Source organism: Notothenia rossii (genome assembly GCF_949606895.1).
Source record: "Notothenia rossii genome assembly, chromosome: 5".
NCBI classification, from domain to species: Eukaryota; Metazoa; Chordata; class Actinopteri; order Perciformes; family Nototheniidae; genus Notothenia; species Notothenia rossii.
Genome location: NC_136903.1, coordinates 83,847,471 through 83,860,330, shown reverse-complemented (window position 1 = coordinate 83,860,330; position 12,860 = coordinate 83,847,471). Strand labels below are relative to the sequence as shown.

At 42.3% G+C, this 12,860-nt stretch overlaps 1 protein-coding gene across 3 annotated transcripts in view; it reads left to right on the top strand.

Moving 5' to 3' along the window:
* The window catches only part of cdh4 (cadherin 4, type 1, R-cadherin (retinal)), a 301,749-nt gene that overhangs the window by 258,973 nt on the left and 29,916 nt on the right, over window positions 1-12,860 (top strand). For all 3 annotated transcript variants that reach the window (XM_079682215.1, XM_079682217.1, XM_079682216.1), the window contains 2 exons: window positions 2,370-2,514; window positions 12,169-12,341. In XM_079682215.1, the coding sequence (XP_079538341.1) occupies window positions 2,370-2,514; window positions 12,169-12,341 (318 nt within the window). The remainder of the gene's footprint in view (window positions 1-2,369; window positions 2,515-12,168; window positions 12,342-12,860) is intronic.

Genomic DNA, 12,860 nt, shown 5'->3' with positions numbered 1-12,860 from the left:
AGGCAATTGGTTACATAAAAAAATGATTGGTAAAATCAAGATATGGATTATTTAATGTACTTATAAATCAAGATTATAGCTTCATTTGAACTTCACTTCTAACATGCTGATATTTAGCAGATATATTGTTCACCATGTTATACTTATGTCAGCCTGTAAGCACAACAACATGTGTTTATTACCATTGAAAATGAAGCACAGCTGAGGGTGATGGTAATGTCATTAGTCTTTCAGATATGTGCTCATAAAATCAAAACATTGGACAAATTGAGATTCAAATGTAAAGTGTCAGGGGAATCAACTTTACCTACTGGTGTTGAAGGAAGCAAAAAAATATCATGATATTCATAAGGATGTACTTTATGATCTTAAATGTTCTTAGAATCAGTCTAAATGTTTGAACAAACCATTAGATGTGGGCAATGCAACTGATAGACATTGCCTCTAGAGAGCCTCACTACCATCTTAATAAAATATAGACAAACAAATCGTTATAGTGTCCTTTGTGGTACCCCTTTAATGGGTGTATCGTTACACATAAGTACGTATACGTTGGCATAAGCACCAATAGCTACTATATTTAAGCAGAAATAAAACTGCCTTATACTGTATAAAATCCTCCAGGACTTCTGGAAGTACCATATGTGGTTATATATTGGGTAAGGGGACCAATGGGCCGAATACAAACTGTATTTCTCCTCTGTGGTCGGTCCAGTCATACTAAAGCTCACCCTGCAGAATACTGATGTCGGCTCACACACACACATAATGCAGTCTGCGAGACGCACACACTCCTCCAGGCCCTTAGATCACATTTCCATTTCCTCCATCGAGCACACAGATATACATACACAGGAAGACACACACTCACGCACAAATAGAGATATGTACACATGTAGAAATTCAAGAAAGCAAGTAGGGACACACAAGTCCACGGGCAGAAAAGACAAAACACACAATCATTATTACATAGTCACACACACACTGAGGCAGTCCCACATTTCACAATCGCAGACCCCTCACTGTGCAGTGTTCGCAGCTGAGGAAACAGATTGGGCTTGTTTGTTTGTTGCTTCTCCTCTCCATGTTTGTTTGTTGTGCTCCAGCCAATGGAAAACTAGCATCTTGAGGATCATTAAGTGGCTAAAGAGGGCCTTTTTGATTGGCTGTGTGCATCTCCACCCGGCGCGTATTCTCATGCTTTGTCAAAGTCTGTGTTAATATGCGTAAACATGTGTCTGAATAGGTGTTTGGATGTGTGTGTGAATGCTCCAGCGGGCCGTGTTGGGGTATGTTTTGAAACATCCTTGACAGGCAGTCACAAAAGCCGACATGATTAGTTGTGTTCCGGGGAAGGCAGGTGCCGCCATTCAATCCTTCATGTCAGCCCACAATACATCACGACTTCTTGCAAATAGGCTGGCAGGCAGATCCTCCTCTGCTGGTGTGCTGTGGCATACGAAATATTTTGCTGCCAGTTTGTCAATTTTAGCCAGAATGGGAGCCTTACTCCCCTAAACAAGCCATGCTATGATTGAATAACATTTTCGGCAGGGGATATAGATTTTTTTGCAATTGAAAAAGGTAATGTAAGTTGCAATGAACAGGGCCCAGTTTGGTTCCAGGGCTATTACAAAGCTTTGCGTTATGTTAGGTATCATTAGTGGAAATTGGTGGGGAGTGGAGGGTGTGTAACGGCAGCGCTGGAGATTAAGACGTCCCACTGTAGATGATGATTGCTTTTGTCAGTCCTCCCTGTTCAAGCCCCCACACTTCCTCTTTGTGCTTTCATCTCTCATTTACTTGCACAAGGCTCAGTCACTCTCCTCCTGTCCTTCCCATCTCATTCGCCTTTTTCCCTGCGCCGCTCTTATTTCCTCCATTCTCTCCCTCTTTGCTCTGTCTATTCTTTCGCACTGTGAATTGTCAAGGAACAGATCATCAGTCAGGGACATCCATCCAAATGGCTGGCTTTGTCAAAACAAACCGGAGGCAAACATTCCCTCAGCACCAAAAGAATTCACAGCTTGAGCTCAAACACCTCTCAAAATAGGTGTTGTTGGAGCGTCTGGAACATTTCACTATTTTGCCCCTCTCTGTGTTGTTGTGGTCAGTGCCAAAATACCAACAGGATACTCGTGTCCCGTTGGCAAACAAGAAACGCACCATTTGCCAGTTAAATGAAGTTGCCAATGAATAAAGTCAGAGTTGTGTACTGACTGAGTTGGCTTCAGTCCAGACAGACAGCAGAATTTCACATCAATCAAACCAGAAGCTTGTTGTCAGTTGAGCTACACTTGGAATATTTACACAAGCTCATATTCAGTGTTGAATACTAATGAGATGTCTTTGTGTGCATTGATTGACAGCTGCGAGCCCATGCAGTGGACATGAACGGTAACCAGGTGGAGAACCCAATCGATCTGTACATCTACGTCATCGACATGAACGACAACAGACCAGAGTTTCAGAACCAGGTGTACAACGGCTCCGTGGCTGAAGGGTCCAAACCAGGTAAGGGTTACTTCAGCTCTACGTTGTTCTAAGTGTTAGGCTAAGGGGCGGGACATCTCTAAGCGGTTGATGAATCACAACAGAGCTGGCCAGCTAACCAATCAGAGCAGTGTGTTGCATTATTGGAGAAGCCTGTGACCTAAGATTTTAGGTCATAATTACTCTGTAGCTATGTTAGTTTGACAATAAAGAACCTCGAACCTTGAGACTGGGCTCTGGTTTCAGACAGAGGGTGAAAAGAGGTTCTTCAGCATAGGCAGTATGAGAAAAATAAAGAGCATTTTGAACATTAAAGCATGTCAAAATGCCACAGTATAGACACAAAATACAATTGTGACCTGAAAGACTGCATAATATGTCCCCTTTAACAACTTTCTTGAAAAAGTTGGCGTTTAAATATTTGAGCATATTCAAAAGAACCTGTTGATATCCAAGTCTTTCATAATCTTCAAAACTAGTGTCCTTCAGACTACACATTTTGGGGTACTGTAAATCACAAACCACTTGGTGTTGCAAGTAAATATCGATTCATGTATCTGTTTTAGGGTAAGGGTTAGCATCTTCGTTGCAAACAAAGAATCAGAAACCCACAATACTTTGAAAGTCTTTCTGTCATTGTAACCTTTACAAAGGTAAAGAGAAAGAAATATTGATTTTCCATTGTTGGGCACTGAGTCTGAAAGAATCCAATAAGTAATCCACATTCACATTTCACACTTTCCTTTGGTTTATGACCCTTTAAACGGAGCCAATCGCAACTCCTCGTGAATAGTTTTAAAGAGGTTTTTTATCTTCCTCCCTCTCTTGCTAATCATCTCACGCCTCCTGGCATTTATCTGTATTACTTGTTTTGAGTATCCTGACCCCCATTTTAATAAAAACACTGCCTTGACAAAAGACTTGTGGGGTTTTGTTACATTTAGTTTTACATTTATCAGACACAGGGTTACCCACAAGCTCAAAAGCACAGCTCGCATTGTTACAAAAGAACAAAGGAACAGGAAAGTGATTTGCTATAGGCAAACAATATGAGCTCTTTTTGTTAACAATCTGAATGTCTGAGTCCTAATGGAGCCCATAAAGTACCTATAAATACAAGCCTGCAATCACTTACAATCGCTTCCATTTAAATTGCATAATGGAACAATTCAGATGAATGCACGGAAAATGCAATAATCCATTGGAAGCCGTGCTTAAGACTGATTTATGAACAACTAAAAGGTTTTATTGCTTTGTTTTGAATTACTAAGTATTGCAAGAAGAAAATGTTTAATATTACTTTAATGCACAGCCTCTTACAGCTTGCTGATCCAGTTTACTTCTTTAACTCTACTTTAGTCTCCAATAAGAAGCTGTTTTTCTTTTCCTTCCTTCTTTAGAAAACCGATATGTTTCAATCTCTCTTGAATAAACTTGTACTTCTATGTCCAGCCAACAGTTGAAGGTTGTGAAAGGGCAGTGAAGTTTTAGGGTTGCCTCAGAGGAGGGCGAGTTTGTGAGATATTTGTGTCACAGTATCTCGGCCTGATGCCTCATTATCAGATTCTCCGGAGCATGGAGAGATGTAGACCTTCCCGCAGAATCAGAGAACAGCTCTGCGGTCAGTGCGGAGCCGGAGACGAGAGCTGAACGCACGAGGAGCTTTCATGTCTCGACTGGAAGAACTCTTGTTCTAACGATCAGACCCCCGAGGACCCATGTTTGTCTTCACGGCGTTCAGATATTGTTCTGTTGCAAAGTCAAATCTCGGGGGAATGTGTAAACAATATAGGAAAGCGTGTTGGGCGTGTGTATGGATGAACAAGTATGGGATTTACTTTGTGTGTGTGTCCTCAGTGGAGCGTGGGTCTATATACAGAGCTCCTAATTACCGAGGGCAACCAGACATTTCAAATGCTACTTTCTTCGTTTTTCACTCTGATAATCTCTGTTTAGTTTCAAATGAGAGCATGTGACAACAAAAGTCTTTAATTTAGATTTGCTTTTGAACATAAGGCAATCTGTGTTTCCAATTAAGTTGAAATATGTTTCACTGTGTACAGTTTAATGCCTCTGCTCTTTATTAAGCAATCGCTGCCAAGTGTTTTTCCGTGCAACGCAAAATGTCAGGTGTTGAGAGTCAAAAAGCATAGTGTGTGTGTGGAGCTTCGTTTGCGCAGCCATTGGTCTCTGAATTGATGCATTTTAATTAGGGGAAAGGCTGAAAGCTGTGGTGGCCTAATTGCCTGTTTAGTCGAAGAAAACAAGAACGAGTGCGATTCATCTTCAGTGTAGGTTCAAGGAGACATTTTATACTTTTCTGGCCCATTTAATCTTTAATTCATCCTCCGCCAGTTAAGTCGTTTGCTCACTAATAATGGACCCAGTTTAGACCCCAAGTTAATTGCTACACACTTTTGCTGAAGTTAATTTGTATAATCAGCAAGACCAAGGATTAGGATACACAGCAAACTTTACCTTATGTGTTTGAGGAAAATGTACTTTCAAAAATATCAATAGTAACTTTGAGGTAGAACTTAGGTAAACTATTCGGACGCACTTTTCTTAACACACCAGAACGTTGTTTACATTGTATCGTAAACCCTAAGGAAAATGATCATACATTTTAAGATTCAATAATTAAATATATAAATTAAAGAAGACATTTTATTCTCCTTTTCAGTTTCATATTTGTATTTTGTGCCTCTACTATGACATGTTTAAACTGCTTAGAGATGTCCCGCCCCTTAGCCTATCACGGACAATGTGTTGGAGCACTAGCCAATAGAAGTGTGAGTGCTAAATAGTGATGTCACTGTGTTACGGATGTAAACAAAGGAGTCCAATCTTTTGTGTGGAAGGGATAACAGGGATAATTGTTTGGGTTGTGGATTCCTCATGTTCTTTGGGTATTCTCTCTTTCAATCTTCACCTTATCCTGAAGAACACATTGGCAGCTTTTCCATTTAGTTGTGGCACCTATCCCTGTTCTGACCCACTACAGCAGTCTCCTCGTTGCTTGGATGGTTCTGTGGGATGGAGAGTTGACCGTAGAGATCCCTGGAGTGTCACTCCCGGTGACACACTCTCTCTCTCCACCCTGCCTACAGGTGGTGTGTGGTGAAAGCTGTCACAGGATCGCAGCTGACAGGTGCTGCTCGGGGGGGAAAGGTGTCCAGAGATGCTGCTGGAGCATCTCAGTTATCTCCCACTGTCCACAGCAGGTTCAGACTGTGGTGAAACATCAAAGAATATTTTAATGTATATTACCATACATATTGTTACAACAAAAGACATTGAGTCACATGGTTTTCGGGACCCCCTTGAAAACGCGATGGTGCATCTCAAGGGGTTTATCCCAATGAATACAAATGTCTATATATATGGTGTTCAAAAAACATGTATTGCAGCCATTCACTGCATATTCCTTTCAGTACAGAGAAATCAATCGTAAAATAAGTAGATCAAACAACATTTCACAAGCCTACGATTATCATCTTATTGTATTATAATAAATAAACGTATTTTAAGTTTTTCACCAAAATCAAAACCTGCACTCAATTAAAAAACATATTTTCTCACTAAACTCCTAATGCTGTCAAGACAAGAAAGACCTATCAACAACATGAAAGGAATAGTTAAATAATCTTCATGGAAACACCACATTACTGTTAACTTATACTAGTATATACTTAGTTCCAGTATTGTATTGGAAATGTGAAAGTGTCTACATTAATCCAAGGCTTGTAAATATATCTTAATTCATGTCCTGCTGGCTAGAAGCCAAGTCTCCTACTGAATCACACCATTAGTAACTTCATTTAGGCCATACATATCCAAACTGTCTTAGCAGAAAGATGTATACTTTAAATATGTGTGTTATTTTATAAAACAGCAGAAAGCTATATTGTGCATGGTTATTAAATGGAAATCCCTGGCCTTTACGTTTTCTAAATGCAAAGTAAAGAGAGGGTGTGGGTAAATCCTCGGCACTATCACCTCCTGTATCTACAGACCCACATATCAAAGGTGCTCTGAAGCATTACTACAACACATCTTCTCATCTGGCGCTGAGTGAAAGCCGTCGAACAGTGAGACCTACAGGGAGCAGCACTTATCGCCATCACCAGATGTTACGTAGGGAGAGATCCCATCAAGCCATCAGCCAGGATCAGTCTGAGACGGCTCCATTTGTCACTCTCTGCCCCCAGCTCAGCGCCGAATAAACCTGTGACTAATAGAATTGTATTTGTGCAGGTAATCACACGTTACAAAACAGCACATGACGAAATGAGCTATCTGATCACATTCAGCTCTTCTTAATGAAGAGTAAATGGGATTCAATGTGAAATTTAGGATTATCCTGAGAAACGTGCTAAACCTGTTAAATGTGTCCGTGAAAACGCCCGTCCGTGGCTCAAGAGTTATAACCAGAGAATTGATGAAATTGCCTTAGGTCAACAAAATGATCTGAATTTCTGTAAAGTCTTCAAGACTGACATCAGAAAGTCTTGCGTTGCATTTTTGTGTCCTCGGATAACATTTCACTCTCATGGCGTGACTTCCTCAAAAAGCTCTGCCAGTCTGAGGCTGCAGTGCGCTCTGAACATCTGCATCGTGATGTCCTTCCCTCCCCCTTCTCTGTGACTCCCGCAGCAAGTTGTTCCCTTTCTCTCTCAAAAAGGCCTCCGTAAAGGGGCGCTGTGTCTCTCTCTCTCTCTCTCTCTCTCTCTCTCTCTCTCTCTCTCTCTCTCTCTCTCTCTCTCAATCACTCTCTCTCTATATATATATCACTCTTTCTTTCTCTCTCTCTCTATCTCTCTGTCTCTCTCTCTCTATCACTCTCTCTATCTCTCTCTTTCTCTGTCTCTCTCTCTATCACTCTCTCTCTCTCTCTATCACTCTCTCTCTATCTCTCTATCACTCTCTCTCTCTTTCTTTCTTTCTCTCTCTCTCTCTCTCTGTCTCTCTCTCTCTCTCTCTCTATCACTCTCTCTCTCTATATTACTCTATCTCTCTCTCTCTCTCTCTATCACTCTCTCTCTCTATCTCTCTCTGTCTCTCTATCTCTCTCTGTCTCTCTATCTCTCTCTCTCTCTCTCTTTCTTTCTCTCTCTCTCTCTATCACTCTCTCTCTCTATCACTCTCTCTCTCTATCACTCTGTCTCTCTCTCTATCACTCTCTCTCTCTCTCTATCTCTCTCTATCACTCTCTCTCTCTATCACCCTCTCTCTATCTCTCTCTATCTCTCTCTCTCTCTCTCTCTCTCTATCTCTCTCTATCACTCTCTCTCTCTCTATCACTCTCTCTCTTTCTTTCTTTCTCTCAATTCAATTCAATTCAATTCAAAGGGGCTTTATTGGCATGAAAGTTAAATTAAACAATGTTGCCAAAGCATCACAATACAAAATAATTAACAACATTAACAGACATTTCAAATGTTTACATGTCTCTCTCTCTCTCTCTCTCTCTCTCTCTCTGGCACTCCTGAAGAGTTTGCTAACAGTTTCTGAGAGATATAACATACTTTCCCTCTCCGTCTTGCTTGGGGGTGTAATTAGAGATTGGCAAGGGAGAAACAAGCTGGAGTGAAGGAGGCGAGCAGAGGTGGAAGAGCACCAAGATATTTCATTCAGCCTTTCAGACTGTGAGAATGTGTTACTGTACTCCTCTTTGTTAGTATATATCATAGAACTCATCCTAATAACACCTTAGGGCCACATGAGCAGCTTTCTTTGGCACGGAGCATCAGCGATTAGCACTACCACTTCAGCATAAAGGACTGTTTCTGCGTCTGTGACACACGCAACAAATGCGAAAGACAGAATCCATTGTACCTGAAGCTATACGTGTAATAGAGTAGATAGAAAGTCTTATCCCCTTCACTACTCCACAAGCGTCTGTAATTCAGTGAGTTTTCTCTTGCTGTGTTTTGCCTTTGGCGTGCTGGCAAAACATCATCTGACCTTTTGTTGAGTGCTACAGTAGTGGATATTTAGTTTGGACAGAAAACCATTTGTGAAAAAAATCAGTTAGATAAAAAAGTCCTTCTCTGGATTTTTCTTTAAGGATCCAAAGTTATCTTCAGTGTTCCTCAACATTAAAACATCGGACTCTGGATAATCCCACACACTTATAGGTTTAGGGTTAAAGCTTCCATTTCGCCTCTGCGCCTCTGACATATCACATTGTTTGCAAAAAAGGTGGGAACATGCTTATATAGCCAAACATTCATTTGGTTTGATTTGAGGCGTTTGTGTTGCTGCTTTATTTGAACTTATACTAAATCAGACTGTTAGTATAGTGTTTACATCCTCCTGTAGAAAGGTGTTGCTTGATGCTGAGCTACTGCATTGTTGGGATTGTGCAGGTGTGAACATCTGCTTGGACCCAGAGAAAGGTTGTTCAATAAGTTGTACCTTTAGCCAAGACATCCATTTGGAAAAAGCCACTCAAAAGCAAGAACATATTTTAAACTCTCTGGTTTTCAGTTTAAGAGATTTTTCGTTTGACTTTTAACCAAAAGTGCTCCTACTGTATAAAATCAAAATAGATCTGTCAGACTTGCAAGACCGATTTAATTAAGCATAGTGAAATTCAATGATGCAGAGGTTAAGATAACTTGAATCTCTGGGTCATGCCCCCAAACACTGGATCCTACAATTCTCTTAGTGCAAGTCAAAGCTGATAACTCTAATGACATTGTGTTGAAAATGTCAACCAAAGACACAAAAGACATTGAACTGATTTGTTTCTCAGGTTGAGTACTGAAGATGTCACTCGTGAAGGGGCCACTTTAAGAATCAAACAAGAGCTACTTGTCACCTTTCTTTCAGGTGGTTCAACAACCAAGATAATTGTCTTTTGAGCTCCGACTGCCAAAAATGGACTGAGATCGGACCCCTTGACATCAGAAATAAGTCGCCCCATCCACAGTAGTTGGTCTATTACCCTTCTGTGGGACAGACCAGAGTCCTGTGCAGCTCTTTGCCCTTTACACTGGCAGTGGCTTCAGACCCTGCTCCCTTCAGTAAGAGGAGGAGACCCTCAGTCATAGCTTCTTTTTTTATTTAATCTTGCCTTTGCTACACTTATGAGTGCAGCCTTTTCCTGACCCTATTCATAGTGGCTTTTTAATGGTTTGACCGTGTCCTTGAGTCCTCTGGGAGTAGTGGGCTCAACTAGAGGCTCTTGTGTGAGCACCTGTGTCTCCCCTTCATCACTTCCCCCCAGATTCACCCGGTTCCAACCTTTTCTCTCTCCTCCCCTACCTCTCAACCTCTACTTCTCCTCTACTTCTCCTTCTCACCCTCTATCTACTGTACCGTGTACTCTTTCAACCTATATCTTCCCTCCACTGATGAGAGTTATTATCCTCTTACACCGTCCAGCCCCTGCCGGCTCGCTCCCTGACTTCCTCTTGTACTTTTGCTTTTATTGGTCTTTATAGACCCTCTCACCTCTATTCTCATCCTCACTTTTCTTTTTTTTGGCTTTGCAATTTCCTCCTCTGCTTCCTATCTGTTCATCTGTGTGTCTATCAGCCTGTTACTGCTCTATCCGTCTAATCCATCTTCCTCCATCTTCCCTTTAATTGGGAGGCAGATGTTGACTCTGGCTGACTAATGTTTCGGCAGCAGATAGACCTCACCCGTGATCGCATGTCACGTGAGCAAAATGGCCAACAGTATGCGCGCCTGCCACCAGTTAAATGTTCAGCTCCAGCGATTTTGGGTGAAAAAGCAATTAGGATTTGGAATTAGTGTTCAAATTAAAGAGGAATTAAACAGGCTCTGAGATTAACCCTTTCAGGCATGGCCACCCCTCTTTCCAAAAGCACACGATCATCATATCACTGAATCCTCCTCTCTGGAATGAAAGGTGGCAGCGCTGACAGGTGATCCAACATCACGTCCTCTCCCCCCCTACGGGACTGGAAGGGTTGATTATATATTGACGCTGTCCCCGGTGGAATAGCCATAATTGTAATTTTTTTTCTTCCTGTCGTTCCCGGACTCTTCTCTTTTCCTTTCTGGACAAAGTGACAAATCCTGCTTTGAAACTTAATGACGTTTGAAATGGAATTTGAGGCTACAATTATCCTGTCCATACAGGCTGTCACAGGAATGATGGTGCCATCTCGACACAATTATGGGAATAGAGACACCTGGAACTGCTCTGACCCACCAGGGAACGCCACATCTGAGTCCAGCAGCTCTCCTGCTTTAGCTGAGACTTTTACATTTATGAAGCACACTTGTTTTTGCTGTACACATACAAGCTGTACTTTTTGATGAAAATGTGTGACTGCTTTTGAAGGGATAATTGAACATCGTTGGCTTAGTGCCTGCTCAGCATGGCACCCACCACCCACTGTCGTGCCTATAGAGGTAACCACAGTGCTCATGCATTAGCTGCTGAGATGCTTTTTGGTGCCCTTTAACAAAAAAACTTCCAGAAATGTATTAAAATTACAACATGTCGGCGTTATAATTACCACTCTCTCCCTTTCTCTGTTTCTCCGTAGGCTTTTTATACTTCAGCTCCTATGTTCCCGACTGCTGTCTTTTAAGTTATTCTCTACTTGCATAGCTTCTCATTCTAGCATGTTAGTGCTCTAGCCGTCTCTTCCCCTGCAAGCTGACAGTATTTTCTGTCTGGAGCAGCAGCCTGTAAATGGCTGCCTGATGGAAAGTGACATTTTCACAGAACCCTGCGAGGGATGCGAGGTGATCTCTCCTTTTTCCCACACAAAGTGCTCCTAATTGCCCGGCGCATTTGCGAGCCCAGCTGACAAACTCGTGCAAATCAATAATTCTGCTCGGGGAAGATGCGGTGACACAGAGCCTCTCACCCCAATACGTGCCGTGAAGACTGACACATGCACCCGCATACAGATACACACAGGCACCTGCAAGTAAACACACACATATATACACTCCTTGCACACACACACACACACACACACACACACACACACACACACACACACACACACACACACACACACACACACACACACACACACAAACACACACACACACAACCTCTGCTCGCCGTCGTTGTGCTGTCTGCCCTCGATGGCAGTGTTTATCCGTGATTCTAAGACAAATAGGTAGAGAGCATCGGAGCATTAAGGGCAGCCACGGTGAAGGCTGAAATAATGGATGGTGGAAATGGCAAAAGAACCAGCGCTGCTCATTACTAAATGGACTCTGCAGAGGTAGAAACTTTGCTGCACTAAGTATACAGATGGCAGCAAAGCTTAAAATAGAGGCTTATTTAACAGGTTTTGTTTGTGTTTTTGTTCTCTGCTCTGTAATAGCCCTGACTCTAAAAGTTTCTTGCCGAAGAAGAGAGAATGTCATAGCAATTTGCAAAGTCTGATTGACTTTCGAGTTTATAAATGGGTTTGTTGTCCTTCTAAGTTTCCTTAGAGCTCTTTTACTTCTCTTTGATATTTCCCACAAATTCATTACTGGTATCGGAAGACATTTTGCTATATTTATTTTTCTAAATCTATGTGTGCAAAAGACCTTGAAAAGCACATCTTTGTATTTTAATGAATGCCTCCCACTGGTTTTCCTGTCTTGCTTTGTTCCTGGTTTGACCTCCTTTAGTGCAGTGATGTACGTCCTCCAGATAATTCTAACAAACTAACTTTCTCTCCGCAGGCTCGTCTGTGATGCAGGCGACAGCCACGGATTCGGACGACTTTACCACCGCTAACGGCATGGTGCGCTACCGCATCCTCTCGCAGACCCCCCACAGCCCCATCCCCAACATGTTCACCATCAACAGTGAGACTGGAGACATAGTAACCGTGGCAGCCGGCCTGGACAGAGAGGTCAGTGTCAGCTGTGTGCATCGTGTCCCTGTGACTCCCACCATTTGATCATCTTCTGTTCACCCAGCCGTAAGAGACTGTTGAGTGGCTCAGCGGTGCGGTTTATACATCCAGGGGTTAAACCCTCCAGCGCAAATTGAAGCTTCTGGTACTCATGCAGCAAATGTCAATACAATTAAATGTACTGCCTATTTGTCTTACGGGATGTAATGCCATAGAGGCAGGAAATAAGGAGAGACACAAATAAGTAGCCTATGCGATACAGCTGCTGTACCTTTGAACAGAGTGAGGCTAGCTGTTTCCAAGCCATTACATGAAGGCAGGGACACGGACTCTGACCCCATGGGAGCTGTGGGTAGGACACATGGGCGATGTTACCGGAGCTGCAGTGTTGGAGGGTTATAGCCGATAGTGCTAGAAATAAAGAGATGCTGCCCGTCAGGTGCTGCTCTTAGCCTGACAGAACTGTTTTGGACAAAATAGACTAAAGATTTGTTGCATAGGCTCATTTTAGGGAGT